General features: G+C 39.5%; 1 protein-coding gene across 2 annotated transcripts in view; it reads right to left on the bottom strand.

Annotated features, from left to right (window-relative positions):
* Positions 1–17,642, bottom strand: part of LOC126481289 (anaphase-promoting complex subunit 2) — a 117,555-nt gene that overhangs the window by 35,233 nt on the left and 64,680 nt on the right. For both annotated transcript variants that reach the window (XM_050104928.1, XM_050104927.1), the window contains 2 exons: positions 12,122–12,233; positions 11,901–12,029 (listed from right to left, as the gene is read on the bottom strand). In XM_050104928.1, the coding sequence (XP_049960885.1) occupies positions 11,901–12,029; positions 12,122–12,233 (241 nt within the window). The remainder of the gene's footprint in view (positions 1–11,900; positions 12,030–12,121; positions 12,234–17,642) is intronic.

Below are 17,642 nucleotides of genomic sequence, written 5' to 3'. Positions count from 1 at the left end.
GCAGTTTCCATGCAGCCTGTTTGGCCAGCCAGTCGGCAAGTTCGTTGCCTGGGATTCTGACGTGACCTGGGGACCAGACAAATACCACTGAATGACTGGACCATTGCAGATCACAGATGGACTCCTGGATGGTTACTACCAAAAGATGATGAGGGTAGCACTGGTTGATAGCTTGTAGGCTGCTCAAGGAGTCAGTACACAGAAGAAACGACTTCCCAGGGCATGAACAGATGTGCCCAAGAGCATGAGATATAGCCACCAGCTTGGCAGTGAAAACACTGCAGCTATTGGGCAAGGAATGCCGTTCAATATGTGCTCCATGAACATACACGAAGCCAATGTGAGTATCACTCATCGAGCTGTCGGTGTAAACCACTTTGTGGCCTCAGTACATGTCAAGAATCGAGAGGAAGTGGCAGTGGAGAGCTGGGGTTTAACGAGTCCTTAGGGCCATGTGAAAGGTCCAGGTGAAGACGCGGCCTAGATGTACACCATGGAGGTGTAAGTGAATGGACTTCAACTATAGGTGGTAAAGGCAAGGGCTCCAGTTCAGAAGGAAGGGATTGGACACTAACTGCAATTGGAAGCTCTGACCTGGGCCGCCAATGCAGGAGATGAACTTCTGTGGGTGGGAAAAGGAGACGGTGATTCGGATGGGCAGGAGAACTATGAACGTGTGCAACGTAACTGGCCAGCAGCTATGCATGCCTAACCTGCAATGGAGGGACTCCAGCCTCCACAAGGATGCTGGTCACCAGACTCGTCCTAAAAGATCCCATTGCTAGGCAAACGCCACAATGGTGCACTGGGTCAAGTAAACGCAATGCTGAGGGTGCCACCAAACCATAAACCAGACTCCCTTAGTCAAGGTGGGATTGACCAAGACCTCTGTAGAGCTGCAGCAGCGTAGAGCGATCTGCACCTCGGTTGGTGTTGCTTAGGCAGTGGAGTGGACCGAGGTGCTGCCAGCACTTCTGCTTAACCTGACGAAGGTGAGGAAGCCAAGTCAATCGGGCATCGAAAACCAGTCCTGAGAATCGATATGTCACCACTACAGTGAGTGGATAGTCATTAAGGTAAAGTTGTGGTTCTGGATGAATGGTATGATGCTGGCAAAGTGCATAACACATGACTTTGCGGCCGAAAACTGGAAACCGTGGGCTACAGCTTTAATATTTTTAAAAATTTAAAAACCCTTCTCACACCGGCCTGATTTAGCTTCACTGATCAGGATAGTAAAAACATGCGTATATTAAGGGAATTTTCATTGACAAAGCAGGCTTATGACATTCACACAGTTCAATACTGTTCTATCCTGATTAAATTGAGCTTAACTTAAATTCCATAAGGCAGTGAAGCAATTTCGAAGTCTCGGTGCAACGAAAATTGTCAGTCAATCTCCTGGAAACATTTGTAATAATTATTAACTTTCAGTGATCACATGGGGAAGACCGGAGATCTGCTGGTAAGACCGTGTTAGCCTATTTATTTGAAATAAATGGATATCTTGAGCATACAAAACGGCAGGTTCGTCCAGTGTGAATCAGACGTTCCCCACTGATCCCGTGCAACACAGCGTACTAAGCAAACACTGTCAATAATAAACAGTTAAATAATACGCGAACACACTTACTTTAGTTTAGTTCATGTATTAAATTCCTTCTCATACAGAATCTCATCAAGATGGCGACTAGCTCAACAATACATACATTTACATCCTCCTTTCATGACTAATCGGCAAGAAGTCCCTTTCTTTTCATAAGAGAAAACATAGATAGCAGAGAAGCTATTCCATGGAGTAAATGGACGCTCCAAGGAATAATTGGGCTTGAAACTACTTTGCATTGATAATCGGTAAGATAAGAAGAGAGATTTCGAGATATGTACTGAGTCATATAATTTATAAAATTTCTGAAAATATCGCGGAGAGACCGCTGCAAGAGACATTACACAGCCCTTGACTGCGCCTTGTGGATGGCTCAGCAACACAGTACTGGTGGAGCAGTACAAAATGCAGACGTTGTCTGTATACTGAGAAGGTAAGACGGACGGCCTTACAGCTGCTGCTAGACCATTAATGGCCACTAAAAATAGACACACACTCAATACAGAACCCTGCAGGACCCCATTCTCCTGGATGTGGGGGGAACTATGGGAGGCACCAACTTGGACACAGAAAGTACGGAGTGACAGGAAATTTTGAATAAAAATCGGGAGTGGGCCTCTAAGACCCCACTCATATAATGTGGCAAGGATTTGATGTCGCCAGGTCATGTCATAAGCTTTTCATAAAACAAAGATGACGGCAACCAGAGGTTGGCATCTGTAAAAGGCTGTACGGATAGCAGACTCGAGGGACACAAGATTATCAGTGGTAGACCAACCCCAGCGGAAGCTGCCCTGACATGGAGCCAGTAGGCCACGTGACTCCAGGACCCAACCCAACTGCCGACACACCATACATTCCAGCAGCTTACAAAGAACATTGGTGAGGCTGAGGGGCCGATAGCTATCCACATCAAGCGGGTTTTTACTGGGTTTGAGCACCGGAATGATGGTGCTCTCCCATCATTGCGATGGAAAGACGCTATCACACCAGTTCCGCTTGAAGATGATGACCAGATGTTGCTTGTAGTCAAATGAGAGATGTTTAATCATCTGACTGTGGATCCAATCTGGCCCAGGAGCTGTATTGGGGCAATGTGCAAGGGCACTGAGGAGCTCCCACTCTGTTACAGGATACACTGTGGTGTGTAGTGAATGAGAAGATTTTACCTTCCAGCCACCGTGTTTGCGTCAGTAGATAACACGCCATTTATGTTAACGCCAGGAACACCTGTTGGGGGTCTGGTACCCGAAAACATGTTTGATCTCTGCCCAGACTTGGGAAGGTGACATATGGCACCCAATGGTCGAGATATAGCTCTCCCAACACTCCTGTTTCCGTCGTTTGATAAGTTGGCGAACGCGGGCATGGAGCCGTTTAAAGGCTATGAGGCGCTACAAGGAAGGGTGCCACTTATGCTGATGTAGAGCTCGCCGACGCTCCTTAATTGCTTCAGCGACTTCCGGCGACCACCAAGGGACTGCCATTTACCAGGGGCACCCTAAAGAGTGAGGAAATGATTGTTGTAGTCACCAGCACATCGATGTTCCCATGTGGAGGAGATTCAATGGTGATAGCAGAGGCGAAAATTTCCCAGTCTGCTTTGTTTAAAGCCCATCTGGGCAGGTGTCCATGGGATGACGCTGGGGCAGTGACAGGAAGATGGGGATGTGGTCACTACCACACAGATCGTCACGTGCTCTCCAGTGGATAGATAGGAGAAGTCCTGGGCTGCAAATTGATAAATCAATGGCCAAGTAACTACCATGAGCCACACTGAAATGTGTGGCAGCCCCAGTATTTAAGAGGCAGAGGTCGAGTTGAGACAGTAAAGTTTCGACATCTCTGCCTCGGCCAGTAAGCACGGTGCCACCGCACAAGGGGTTACGGGAGTAAATCTCCAAAAAGAAGGAAAGGTTTAGGGAGTTGATAAATCAGTGCAGTTAATACATTCAGGGATATTACACTATCTGGAGGAAGATATACATTGCAGACGTTGTCCTTATTCTGACAACCACAGCTTCAAGAGGGGTTTGAAGGGGCACAGGTTCACTACAGACTGAATTTAGAACATAAACACAAACTCCTACCCCCAGGCCTACAGGGGGATATACAAGTGTGACCTTCTGTGCTTTGTTAATACTTTAAATCCAATAACTATTAATTACAAGTTTTTTCTGTGTGTTAAATATGTGTATATGTACAGTTAAAGAAAACAATATTTGTATGGTGTGATGTGATACTACCCATACACTAAATCATAATAATAGCAGTAGTAGTGGTGGTGGTGGTGGTGGTAGTGGTAGTAGTAGTAGTAGTAGTAGTAGTAGTAGTGGTGGTGGTGGTGGTGATGATAATAATAATAATAATAATAATAATAACATGCATCAATTAAACAATCAGAGGAAAACAAAATCTTAAGACAGCCACCAGAACAAGTACAAATAGAACACAAAGTGACACAGATGTTAGATATAGAAGAAAAATTTCAGCTGACATATATAGAATACAAAGACACAAATACAGACATTAGACCATTCTTGCATAGACCACCAAATAACCCACAAGTCGAAACAACAATAACAACTATCAACACAATTATACACAACAAAATAAATGAAAATACAACTATGGAAGAGTTACAACTACTGGTTTATATAGGAGCATTCATTACACTAAATATACACACTAGGCAGAGATCAGAACCAACCACCACACAGAAGAAACCCACAAAACCAGCATGGCAACACAGGCTACAGATCAGAATAGAAAAACTGAGAAAAGACATCGGACAGGTAATACAATTTATAAGAAATGAAATATCAGACAAAAAACGAAAAAGGTTAGGTAAAATCTCACAACAAGAAGTGATAGAGCAATTAGATGAAAAGAAGCAGAAATTACAAGCATTGGCCAAACGACTTGGAAGATACAAAAAAAAAAAGTGAAAATAGAAGGAAACAAAACCAAACATTCAACACAAACCTAAAGAAATTTTACCAGAAAATAGATAACACACACATTAAAATAGACAATCCACCAAACATAACAGACATGGAACACTTCTGGAGCAACACATGGCCAAACCTGGTACAACATAACAGACATGCACGGTGGATACAAGAAGAAACAGACACATACAAGATGATACCACAAATGCCTGAAGTGATAATTTTGCAACATGAAGTCACCCGAGCAATTAATTCTATGCACAATTGGAAAGCCCCTGGAAAAGATAAAATAGCAAATTTCTGGCTAAAGAAGTTCACCTCAACTCATCCACATCTAACTAAATTATTTAACAGTTCCATTGCAGACCCATATACAGTCCCTGATACACTTACACAAGGAATAACTTATCTGAAACCTAAAGATCAAGCAGACACAGCAAACCCAGCAAAATATCGCCCCATAACATGCCTACCAACAATATACAAAATATTAACTTCAGTCATTACACAGAAATTAATGACACATACAACACAGAACAAAATTATAAATGAAGAACAAAAAGGGTGCTGCAAAGGAGCACGAGGATGTAAAGAGCAACTGATAATAGAGGCAGAGGTGACATATCAAGCTAAAACTAAACAAAGGTCACTACACTACGCATACATTGATTACCAAAAAGCTTTTGATAGTGTACCCCACTCATGGTTACTACAAATATTGGAAATATACAAAGTAGATCCTAAATTGATACAGTTCCTAAACATAGTAATGAAAAATTGGAAAACCACACTTAATATCCAAACAAATTCAAATAATATCACATCACAGCCAATACAGATTAAGCATGGAATATACCAAGGAGACTCATTAAGTCCTTTCTGGTTCTGCCTTGCTCTGAACCCACTATCCAACATGCTAAATAATACAAATTATGGATATAATATTACTGGAACATACCAACACAAATTCACACATTTGCTATACATGGATGATCTAAAACTACTGGCAGTAACAAAGCAACAACTCAACCAATTACTAAAGATAACAGAAGTATTCAGCAATGATATAAATATGGCTTATGGAACAGACAAATGTAAGAAAAATAGCATATTGGATAACCACAGCGACTGTATAGAAGCGATGGAAAAAACAGATGCCTATAAATATCTAGGATACAGACAAAAAATAGGAACAGATAATACAAATATTAAAGAAGAACTAAACGAAAAATATAGACAAAGACTAACAAAAATACTGAAAACAGAATTGACAGCAAGAAACAAGACAAAAGCTATAAATACTTATGCTATACCAATATTGACCTACTCATTTGGAGTAGTGAAATGGAGTAACACAGACCTAGAAGCACTCAATACACTTACACGATCAGAATGCCACAAATATAGAATACATCACGTACATTCAGCAACAGAAAGATTCACATTAAGCAGAAAGGAAGGAGGAAGGGGATTTATCGACATAAAAAACCTACATTATGGACAGGTAGACAATTTAAGAAAATTCTTTATAGAACGAGCAGAAACTAGCAACATACACAAAGCAATCACTCATATAAATACATCGGCTACAACATTGCAATTTCATAACCACTTCTACAACCCTTTAGATCACATAAAATCAACAGATACGAAGAAAGTAAATTGGAAAAAGAAAACACTACATGGCAAGCACCCGTATCATCTAACACAGTCACACATTGATCAAGACGCATCCAACAGATGGCTAAGAAAAGGCAATATATACAGTGAGATGGAAGGATTCACGATTGCAATACAGGATCAAACAATAAACACCAGATATTACAGCAAGCATATTATTAAAGATCCCAATACCACAACAGATAAATGCAGAGTTTGCAAACAACAAATAGAAACAGTAGATCACATCACAAGTGGATGTACAATACTAGCAAATACAGAATACACCAGAAGACATGACAATGTAGCAAAAATAATACATCAACCACTTGCCATACAACATAAACTAATAAAGCAACACGTTCCCACATACAAGTATGCACCACAAAATGTACTGGAGAATGATGAATACAAATTATACTGGAGCAGAACCATTATAACAGATAAAACAACACCGCATAACAAACCTGACATCATACTCACCAATAAAAAGGAGAAATCAACACAACTAATCGAAATATCCATACCCAATACAGCAAATAAAAAAACTGAAAAATACATCCAACTGGCTGAGGAAGTCAAGGACATGTGGCATCAGGATAAAGTTGACATTATACCAATTACACTATCAACTACAGGAGTCATACCACACAATATCCACCAATACATCAACGCAATACAGCTACATCCAAACGTATATATACAACTACAGAAATCTGTAATTATTGATACATGTTCAATTACCCGAAAGTTCCTAAATGCAATGTAACATATACCATACAGTTAAAAGGAAGTCATGCTTGATCAAGGTACGCGTCACTTTCAATTTTTAACCAGACATAACGTCTGAGAAAGGAAAGAATAATAATAATAATAATAATAATAATAATAATGTAGGAAAAGACAGATTGCTACTTACTGCAAAGAGGACATGTCAAGCAGCAGACAGACACAATTACAAGACACTTACATACAGCTTTCGGCCACAACCTTCATCACACCATTCACACACATAAGCAAGCACACCTCCTCCACACTCAACTGCTAACTCCAGCACCTCAGGCCGGAATGAAATTATCATGTGGGATGCAAGCAATATTCTGGAGCAGGGGGGGAGGGGAAGGGGAACGCATAACAGTGTACAGCCTGGAAGAGGGACAAACGCTGTCTGGTGGAATGTGCAAGGACTAGATCGCTAACAGATCAGGAGAGCGTGGGGCAGGGAGGTGGAGCAAAAAAAAAAGGAAAGGAGCAGGGAAAGACAGGCAGATCAGGCAGATGCATTGGCAGAGGGCTGCAAATAAACAGGGTGGGAGATGAGATTGGGGAGGAGATGATAGGACAGAGGAGATGGAAACTGTTGGGTGGAGGGTGTGGTGCAGTACGTTGAGGCCAGATAATTATGGTAGCAGAGAATGTGTTTAAGGATAATCCCATCTGCAGTTCAGAAAAGCTGGTGGAGGAGGAAAGGATTCAGATGGCTCAGGTAGTGAAGCAGCTATTGAAATCAAGTGTGTTATGTTCAGCCACATGTTATGCCACAGGGTAGTCTAATTTGCTCTTGGGTGTCAGCTGGTTGGTAGTCACACCAATATACAAAGCTGTGAAATGACTGCAGCAGAGATAGTAAATGAAACGTTTGCTTTCACAGATGGCCTGGCCCCCTGATGGGACCTATGACACAACTGGAGCAGGGTGGATGGAGCAGGTTTTGCACCCGCGTCTTCGACAGGGGTATGATCCTTGTGGCAAGGGGTGGGGTTGGGAGTGGCATACAGATGGACTAGGATGTTGTAGAGGTTGGGTGGGCAACTGAACACCACTTTAGAATGGGTGAGAAGTATCTCGGGTATGATGTCCCTCATTTCAGGGCATGATGATAGATAATCAAACCCCTGGTGAAGGATGTGGTTCAGTTATTCCAGTCCGGGGTGGTACTGGGTGATGAAGGGGGCACTCCTTTATGGCTGTTTCTTGGGGATGGTGGGAGGACTGGGGGTGTGAGGGGAAATGGCATGGGGGATCTGTTTGCAGACTAGGTACAGGGGATAGTGCCTGTCTGTGAAGGCCCTGGTGATGAGATCCATAGCTAATTCTCATTTGAAGGGAAGGTACATAAACAAATCTGTAGCACAGCCATGGGCACTCACATGGCACCCTCCTATGCCAGTCTTTTTATGGGCCATCTAGAGGAGATCTTCCTAGCCTCCAAAAACATCAAACCCCTTGTCTGGTTCAGGTTCATTGATGATATCGTCATTATCTGGACTCGGCTACGATACCCTATCTTCATTCCTTCACAACCTCAACACCTTCTCTCCCATCCACTTCATGTGGATCTCCTCAACCTAGCATGCCACCTTCCTAGATATTGACCTCCTCTTCTCTGATGGCTCCATCCACACCTCTGTCCACATTAAACCCACCAACCATCAACAATACTTGCATTTTGACAGCTATCACCCCTTTCGCACCAAAAACTCCATCTCATACATCCTGGCCTGGCCAAAATCTCCCTTGCCTAGTATGCCAGCTGTGAAGACAACAATGTCGTTTACCAACTCTGCTGCAATCACTGCACAGCTATTTATATCGGTATGGCTACCAACCAGCTGTCCACCAGGATGAACGGCCACTGCCAAACTGTGGCCAAGAGAAAATTAGAACACCCTGTGGTACAACTTGCAGCTGAACATAACACACTTGATTTCAAGGACTGCTTCACTACCTGAGCCACCTGGATACTTTACTCTGCCACCATCAGCTTTTCTGAACTGTACAGATGGGAGTTATCCGTACAATACATTCTATGCTCCTGTAATCATCCTGGCCTCAACCTACAGAAGCATACTGTCCCAACACCCACCACCCAATAGTTTCCACCCCTCTGTCCTACCATCTCCTCCCCATTTTCAGCTCTCAACCTTTTTATTTGCACCCATCTGCCAATGCATCTGCCCGTCTTTCCTGGTCCTCTCCTATTTTTCCCCGCCTCCCTGCACTTCAAACTCCTGACACTGCATCTGTTGGCAATCTAGTCCCTGCACACCCCAAAAGTCAGTGTTCGTCTCCCCCCACCAGTACATTACTTATCCCTTCCCCTTCCTTGGTCCCTCCATATTTTGCTTGCATTCGACGTGACAGTTGCATTCTGGCCCGAGATGCTGGAGTTGGCGGTCGTATGTATTGGAGGTGTGCTTACTTGTGTGTATCAATGATGTGTGTCTCTCTCTCTCTCTCTTTTACTGATGAAGGCTTTGGCTGAAAGCTTTATGTAAGTGTCTTCTAATTGTGCCTGTCTGCAACTTGACGTGTCTCCTTTACAGTAAGTATGAATCTGTCTTTTCCTACATTATTGATATTCCTACCGGGAAACTCCATTGTTTGATTTAATAATAATAATAATAATAATAATAATAATAATAATAACAACAATAACGATTTTACAGTGAACTGTGAGTGGACACACAAACCAGAATTTTAACCTAGTTGCTCCGATGTGGCCCAAATGGTCCAACTGACATATAGATGGAGCAAGTCCATAACACAGTTCAGAATGGAATGCAGTACAGGGAGAGCAAAATGTATAAACAAACAGGGGAATTAGCCCTGAAGATAAGATCCTGGAGATAAACCAGAAAAATGTATGTGGGAAGTAAACACAAGAAAATCATAAATTGAAATGTAAGATAACTGTATAGATATGTGAAAAAAATTTTGATGAAGAGTATAAATAACAACTATACCTGGAATGAAAAAAAAAGATATACACTCATTGTCCAGTAGAGGTGTTGAGTAGGAGTAAGACTAGAGCACTATATTCACGAGGCGAAGCTGAGTGAGTGGCAATCATTCCCCGTCACTTGTTATTCACATGGTTTGGTCTCACTCACTTTCAAGTGGTTGAGTACTCATCAAGTGTAAGCTAACAGCCATGTCGCCCTTTCCATGTGGCTAAGGAAACATGATGGTTAGCTACATTACAATGCAGCACAGAGTATATGGAAGAGCATGGAGCCGTGCACAGTGCACAGTCTATGTACATCCACATGATTATGCAAACTGTGCATGTGGCTGTATGATTAGGCATGGTAGTGTCAGTTATCAACTGTGTGAAGTTTATGCATCATCTCTCACATACACCACAGGTGGATCAGGCAAGTGCTTGCATGCTCAAAATCAGACTTCAGGGCCAGGACATTGTACTTGTACATACATGTAAGCTATTCATCACATACATATTTGTAAGCTGAGCTATTCCTACCTGTATACAATTGTTTATGTGCTTATTGACTATACTGTTAATGATACGCTATAATGTTAATGATTATCTTTGCTCATGCCCCTGTTTTGATTTTATGAAAATTCTGCAAATGAACAGACATTGATGAGATGATGCAGATTACAAAATGCTCACCCTTCCCACCTTAGAATATTGCTCCAATGCGTGGTACACATGCCAAATATTAATGGACAAAGGATACTGAACATATACAAAGACAGGCAGCATAAATGGCCACAGGTTTGTCTGACTTGCAGGAAAGCATCAGAATATTGCTGAAAACCTGAATTGAAGATAAATGCCAGTTATCCCATGAAAGCTACAAAGTGTCGAGGACCAATAATAAATGGCAAATCTTTGAATCTTGGAACATACATATGCCCCTGATGTACAGCCTACATAGGAATATGTGGAAGGAGCAGGAGGAAAACCTAATTGGTGAGGCCAGTGTAGCTGGTTTTGTGGAACTGAGGAAGAAGATAAAACATGTTGAAATGAAAGCTTATTGGAGTGAAAATAGGGAAGATGAAGTCGACTTGTTTTGGGACAGACATAATGTTTTGAGGACCTGATGGAGGTCATGCTGGATTTGTAGCATAGGCCTTTAGCAATAACGTTTATAAGCAGTGGTGTCAGAAATTTGGTGGAAACCCTTACCCACAATGTCACTAGATTTACCATCACAGTGATGGAGCCCACATCCCAAAAACTGAGTAGTACAGTTAAGGCTGACTAAACCAGTAATCAGTAACAAGAAGATGATTTATGCATGATTCACTATAGTTGTCATTAACAAAGGTTTTGACTACGTCAGAATGATGAATGGAACTTTTAAATAATTCCTTTAATCCTTTACAATCAATGAGACACAGGAAGTGAAAGGGGGAGTAGGAAAATGAGAGAAGATTTGTGCAGTTTTCAACAACCAACTTTACGTATCGCTGAAAATTTTCACAGCATGGACACTAGGTGTCAGCAATTCTAAAAGAGTGCAAAACAAATGTCCCCATAAGAAATCTGCAGACTACAATTTAATGATAACATCAGTAATTTAATTTATTCTGTTGAGCTACGGTATGTTGTCTACACTGGGAAAAAGATACTGTCTAGCATTTGTGTTAGAACTTCATCACCAAGGGATGTATGTATGCGCATAGTACAACAACTTAAATTTGTATTCTAATAAGCTGAAGAGTGTACACTCTTTACCATCAATACGTGGTCTTAAGCAAGTTTTCTCCTTCAGTCAGCATTACCTGGAATTTCATGACATGAGGGCAAGTCCTATTTAAAGTTTACCAAAAATATAGAGCAGAGCATAGAAATAATTCATGCAAAGAAAAGAGTCACTATACAAATAGACACTTAGAAGAAAGGTGATAAAGAATGTTGCTATCCTAACCTTCAGTGTTTCAAAGGCTTTTGTATAAACATCAAGATGTTCCTTTATAAAGGGCGGCAGCTCTAATGTGTCACCCTTAAATGGTGGCCAAAACTGTGCTGAGAGGACCATAGCACACACTGGAAACTTCTGTAAACAGAATTTTAAATGGTAATTGAACACTAGTTTTACAGAACTGATATTGTTAAATGCTCACTCAATATAATATGAAAGAAACTAACCTGTTGTTCAAGACTGAAGTTAGGATCAGAATGCAAGTGTGCATTTATTCGCTTTGAGTCATACACATCTTTCAGCATTACTTCACAGTAATGTAACTGAGCTTCACCAAACCTGTTGATACATGAGAACAGGCATCATAATTAAGATTAATTAAATGAATCATTCTGAGAAAAAAATGAAGGAAACAAAAACAACACTATTGCTACATACTTTCACTACAGAGACTTTTACTGGGTACAATGGTCATTTGTAGGAAGATCTTCACTTTGCAAGTCACTGTACAGTGCATGACAGAGGGCATGTTGTACCAATGTTAGCCACACCCTGTTTTTTTCTGCTTGCCTTTAAAATGAGAGAAAATTTACTGTCTGTGTGCCTCAATAAAAGTTCTAACCTCTTTTATCACATTTGAATGGTCCCTTCATTAGATATACAATGAAAGCAATAGAATGTTTAGCAATATACTTCAAATGCCAGTTCTCTTTCCACCAAGTTAGAAAACTGTATAAGTTATTCAGTATTTTCTTACAATCATCTAGTAATGATACTTTTCTGAGGGCAACAATAACATCATCAGCAAAGAATATTAGAGTCACAGACTACCAGATAAATTGTTCATCTGCATTGATAACAATACTGGTCTTACCACATTTCCTTGAGACACATCTGATGTTACTTTCATTTTCATTCAAAATTTATTGTGCAAGCATAACATAATGGATTCAGCCAGTAAATGACGTGTTGGTGTCAAATGGCTTTGAGAAATCTACACAACATGAAACCTATCTTGTCAACTTGTAATGAAACTGGTGAGAAACTGGTGACTGACACAGTATCATTCTCTAGCGAAGAATTCGATATACTGTGCTTGTAAACCACACAATTAAATAAAACTTCTCATAATCAACATTTTTTTACATCCATATTTAATGAGAACATTATTAATGTGACATGTATCAGTATGAAACAAATACACAAATGATATTTTCTCACAAAAGAAATGCATTCAAAACTGACGTAAATACTTTGTGTTTATCTATGTAATTGGTTACATTGGCTATTATTAGTATAATTAGTATGAATACTGATTACTGAAAAGTTTGGAAATAGTAAATTAAAAACGGGTTGCTAGTGAAAAGCTTTTCTGCTGAAATTTTAATATTGTAATCAATAGAATAACTTTATTATATTATGTCTTTGAAGTCCTGTTTTTGGCAGGTATAATGTATTGTTATGTTCGACTGTAAAGTCCTAAGTTTGAACTTGTGATGACTGGTTTTACTGTGAGAAGACTTGTATATAAAATGTGAATAAAACGTGGAGACTTCAAGTCACAGCCTGCAATATTTCATTTAGACAACGCACATAAAAATTCTTAAAACCTGGGAACAATTTTGGAATAGGAATATCGTACATCTTGAACTAGAACCTTGCCAGTGATGACATCAAGATGCAATGGATGACGATTGGAAGTTAAATAAAGTATATTCATTTTTAATAACATCAATTAATAGACATTCAACTCATTTCTTATTTCTTGCCAAGATTGACAAAATACACTGTAAACCAACTCACTGAAGATACTTGTGAGGGTTGCTGCCAGAGATGGTAGTCATGTGTGTGTGTGGAGTGTGATTGCTTGTTTGAATGAATGTGTGTGTGTGTGTTTTTCCTTTTTTAACAAATTGGCTGAAGGCTAATTTGTGTCTTTCTGTTGCGCCTGTCTGTCTGCCTGTCTGTGTCATCTTGTGATGAAGCAAGCTGCGATCTCTTTACTTCCTCTCTTGTTTTGCCATCTGCCTCCTTAAATACATTTTATTTTCAATTTTGCCCAATTAGCTTTCACATGAGTGAGTACAATCTGCATTTCCATAAAAGAGAAATGTTAGCCTCAGTCTTGAGAAATATAGCACCAGATCTAATTTTGCACTTAGTTGTGTGTATGTATTCAATTTCCTGATTTATTTTGACTGTTCCTAGTTAATATCTTTTATTATAGGGTGAAATTAGTAATTGTTCTGTGACTTAGATTCTATTGTTGACTTATAAACAAATATAAATTGTGTACTAATTATAAACATTTGGAAGAAGAACAACTAGGATTCTTTACGTATTTATTTGGCAAAAGTATTGTTTGTATAACTATATTGTCAATTTCATCATTTAAACAATAATTCAGCCTAACCCCTGTAGTAGAAGAAATTGATAAAAAAGAAGGAATTTTTCTATATACTCAGTTAACTGAATGAATTATGTTTTAATTGTAATTTCTGTAACTTAAACATCTAACAATGTATAGTTTCAGTGCCTATTATTGTGAGGATATATAAAGGCCCAATTTTTGGTCCTGAGACAGTCTCTCCACAGCCGATTTTCAGACAGAAAGTCTGTATCAGTTAGAATAACAATAATGCATTATCTTAATGGAATTAGTGTAACAAAAATAGGCCATGTGTTAAAACAATGACAGTGTCTGTTCAATTTATTTGAGAAATAGTGTCACACATACCTTATTATTCTGCAAGAACTGTGAAAAGTGTGGTTACGTATTTACTGCTTACAGATGTTCAAAAGCAAACTATTGTGGCAGTAAGCTGATCTTTGCATGCAAACTATTAATGAGGCTTATCAAAAGTTAACCAATAGTGAACTGGCCATATAACTGTGTAATACTCGGAGTTGTGAAAAGTGATAGTAAAGACATTTACAGTAGTCAGTGTTGAACTTCCATCCCCCATTTTTCAGCCAGTACAACAATGCACTACATCAACACCGAGCACTATCAACAAAGAAATAAAGCAGGAGAATGTCACAATCCTTATAAGTAGCAATCTCTCTTTTCCTTATATTGTTGATATTACAGTTTGAATTGTCTAAAACTTTTTAAACTGTTGTATTTGACTTGGTAAAATAAGAAGATGGTTGGAAATAGACTCTGCTGTTTGTAAGGTATTGTGTGTGATTAACAAAGGTGGTGATACTTTCCTGACCCAAAGGTGATCCTTTGAGAGAAACTTCTTTGTCCCCAGGAGCATCAATTTTGGTTTGTTTAATATTTGCTCTGGTGTTCTACAACAGATGGATATTAGGGGTAATGGTCTGTGATTCTGTATATTAATTCCTTTCTCCCTTTTATAAATGGGAATGCTCTTCCCAGTAACAACAGACAATTTACAGTAAGAGGGACTACTGATAACATAAGCTAGGAAAGGAGTTATTCTGAAACATATTTAATGTAAAATCAAACCGCAATTCTGAAAGAACTTGGCACCTTGTTTAGTTTGAGGAGTCTCGGTGAAATGATGATTGGAAGGACAGTCGCCCTGATAGTGAAAATGACAATTTACACTTTCAAAGAAGTTTTATTTTTCAACATAATCTCCTCTAATCTCAAAACATTTCATACAGTGGAGTTATGCCATTATTCCCCACTGTAGAGTTCCTCTGGAAGTTCTGCAGAGTACCCATCTACAGCCGCAATGGCTTCTCAATTGCACAGAAAGTGCTGGCCAGCGAGAAATTTCTTGATTTTTGAGAATAGATGGAAGTCTGAGGGAGACAAATATGAGGAATAGGGTGGATGTTCCAGCACTTCATAGTGCAAATCCCTTAATTTCCCCATTGCCAAGACATTTTTGTGGGCAGGTGGATTGTCCTGATGGAAGATGACTTTTTTCTTCTTTAAGTCGGGTATGTTTAATGCTTGTGTCCCATTTCATTAGAAGCTGAGAGAAGTTTTCTCAAGTTATGGTTTCAACCCTTTTCAAGATTGTCAATCAACAAAATTCCTTTCACGTCCCAAAACACCAATACCATGATCTTTCCCACTGGAGGCACTGTCCTCATCTTCTTTGGAGCTGAAGAACTGGCTTCTATCCACTGCATACACTGCTGTTTGGATTGGGATGTATAGTGGTAAATCCATTTTCCATCCACTGTCACATAGTGGTGAAAGGTGGCACTCCTGTTTTCCTTAAAGTGCACCAACCACTTTTTGGAAAGTGTATGCAAATGTATTTTATGATCCGCAGTGAGCACATGTGACACCCATCTTACACACAGCTTTCTCATGTTCCATTCCTGGTGTATGATGAGACCAACACAGTCCTTATCCCAAGAGCATTAATAATTTTATGGTCATTTATATGCTGATCTTCAAAAAACATATACACATGTTGTCAATGATTTCTGGTATGCCTGCACTTTTTAGATGTCCTTCACATGGACCATCTTGGACGCTTTCACGACCCGTTTAAACTTGACCACCCATTTCTTCATGGTGCAAATTGAAGGCGAAGAGCCTCCCTACACATTTCCAAGCCACAAATGAATTTTGGCCAGTGTTAAACATTCTTTTACGAAGAATTCAGTCACTGCACAATACTTCAGACAGCATTTGTCTTTCGGTGTCATACGAGTTTTCGAAGTAGACAATTGATGATGTGGTAGTATCCTCACAACGAATGTATTTTTAATTTCAGTCTTTATTATTTTGGTTTCTAGCTGTTATATTCAGTTTCAAAATACTTGATGTAATGTTCTTTTCATTCATTGGTTTTACACACAGTAAAAACTTCTATGACTCTTTGAAAGCTGTTTTGCCAAGATAAGTCTGAAGAAAATGTTATAGGCTATTTGTGTATTTCTTCTAAAGGCTGCATGAGTGGGTTTTTAGGTATTCCTATCAGTTTACCAATTTTCTATCTTTCAGACAGATGGTGATCTCTCTTTCCCCAACATTCTCTCAACGCATCATTAAAGCAAGGTGGGAATTTGTTGTTTTTCACTGCTTTACTCATCATGTACTTATACAAAACATGACTATAATCTCTCTGAGTTTTGGCCACAATTCTTCTAGTACATTTTTCAGATTTAAACTAAATGTTTTCATTTGAAAGAAGTCATTTCCACTTGAGGTTGTCACTTCACTCAAAATACATTGCTATCAATTATTTTTTAATTTGAACATCACTACCAAGCGAGTCTAAGAAACTTGTAGTCTAAATAAAAATGTAAGCATTATGATAAAGAAAATAGAGAAATACCAAAAGCACCAGAAAGTTGACACACTAACAACCTAAGAGGAAAAGTTAAAGTACAATCAAACAATGGGAAATCCAGGATGGAATGTAACAACATGGCAATTTTGTTTCAGTTGCCTGAGACTGCAGTCTGTGTGTGTGTGTGTGTGTGTGTGTGTGTGTGTGTGTGTACAGTTGATGAACGCCTTACTGGCCAAAAGCCTCATTTGTGACAGTCTTTTTGTTGTGTCTATCTGCGACTCAGCATCTCCTCATATGGTGAACATTTTAGTGATCCAAATGAGTCACAAGAAACCAACAGATTAGGGCTCCTAACATTTGACTCATATTTAGTGTGTCACGTTATGTCAGTGACAGCACAAGAGGCTCAAGTTGGATGACATTATACAGGTGAAGCCACAAAAGAGGGTGTGATACAAAACAGAGAACCGAAATCTGCATAAATAAATAATTTATTTAAAAACAGAATCTGAAACAA

Source organism: Schistocerca serialis, chromosome 5, assembly GCF_023864345.2.
Source record: "Schistocerca serialis cubense isolate TAMUIC-IGC-003099 chromosome 5, iqSchSeri2.2, whole genome shotgun sequence".
Classification (NCBI taxonomy): Eukaryota; Metazoa; Arthropoda; class Insecta; order Orthoptera; family Acrididae; genus Schistocerca; species Schistocerca serialis.
The sequence above is the reverse complement of the archived record's forward strand: the minus strand, read 5'-3'. Positions and strand labels throughout refer to the sequence as shown.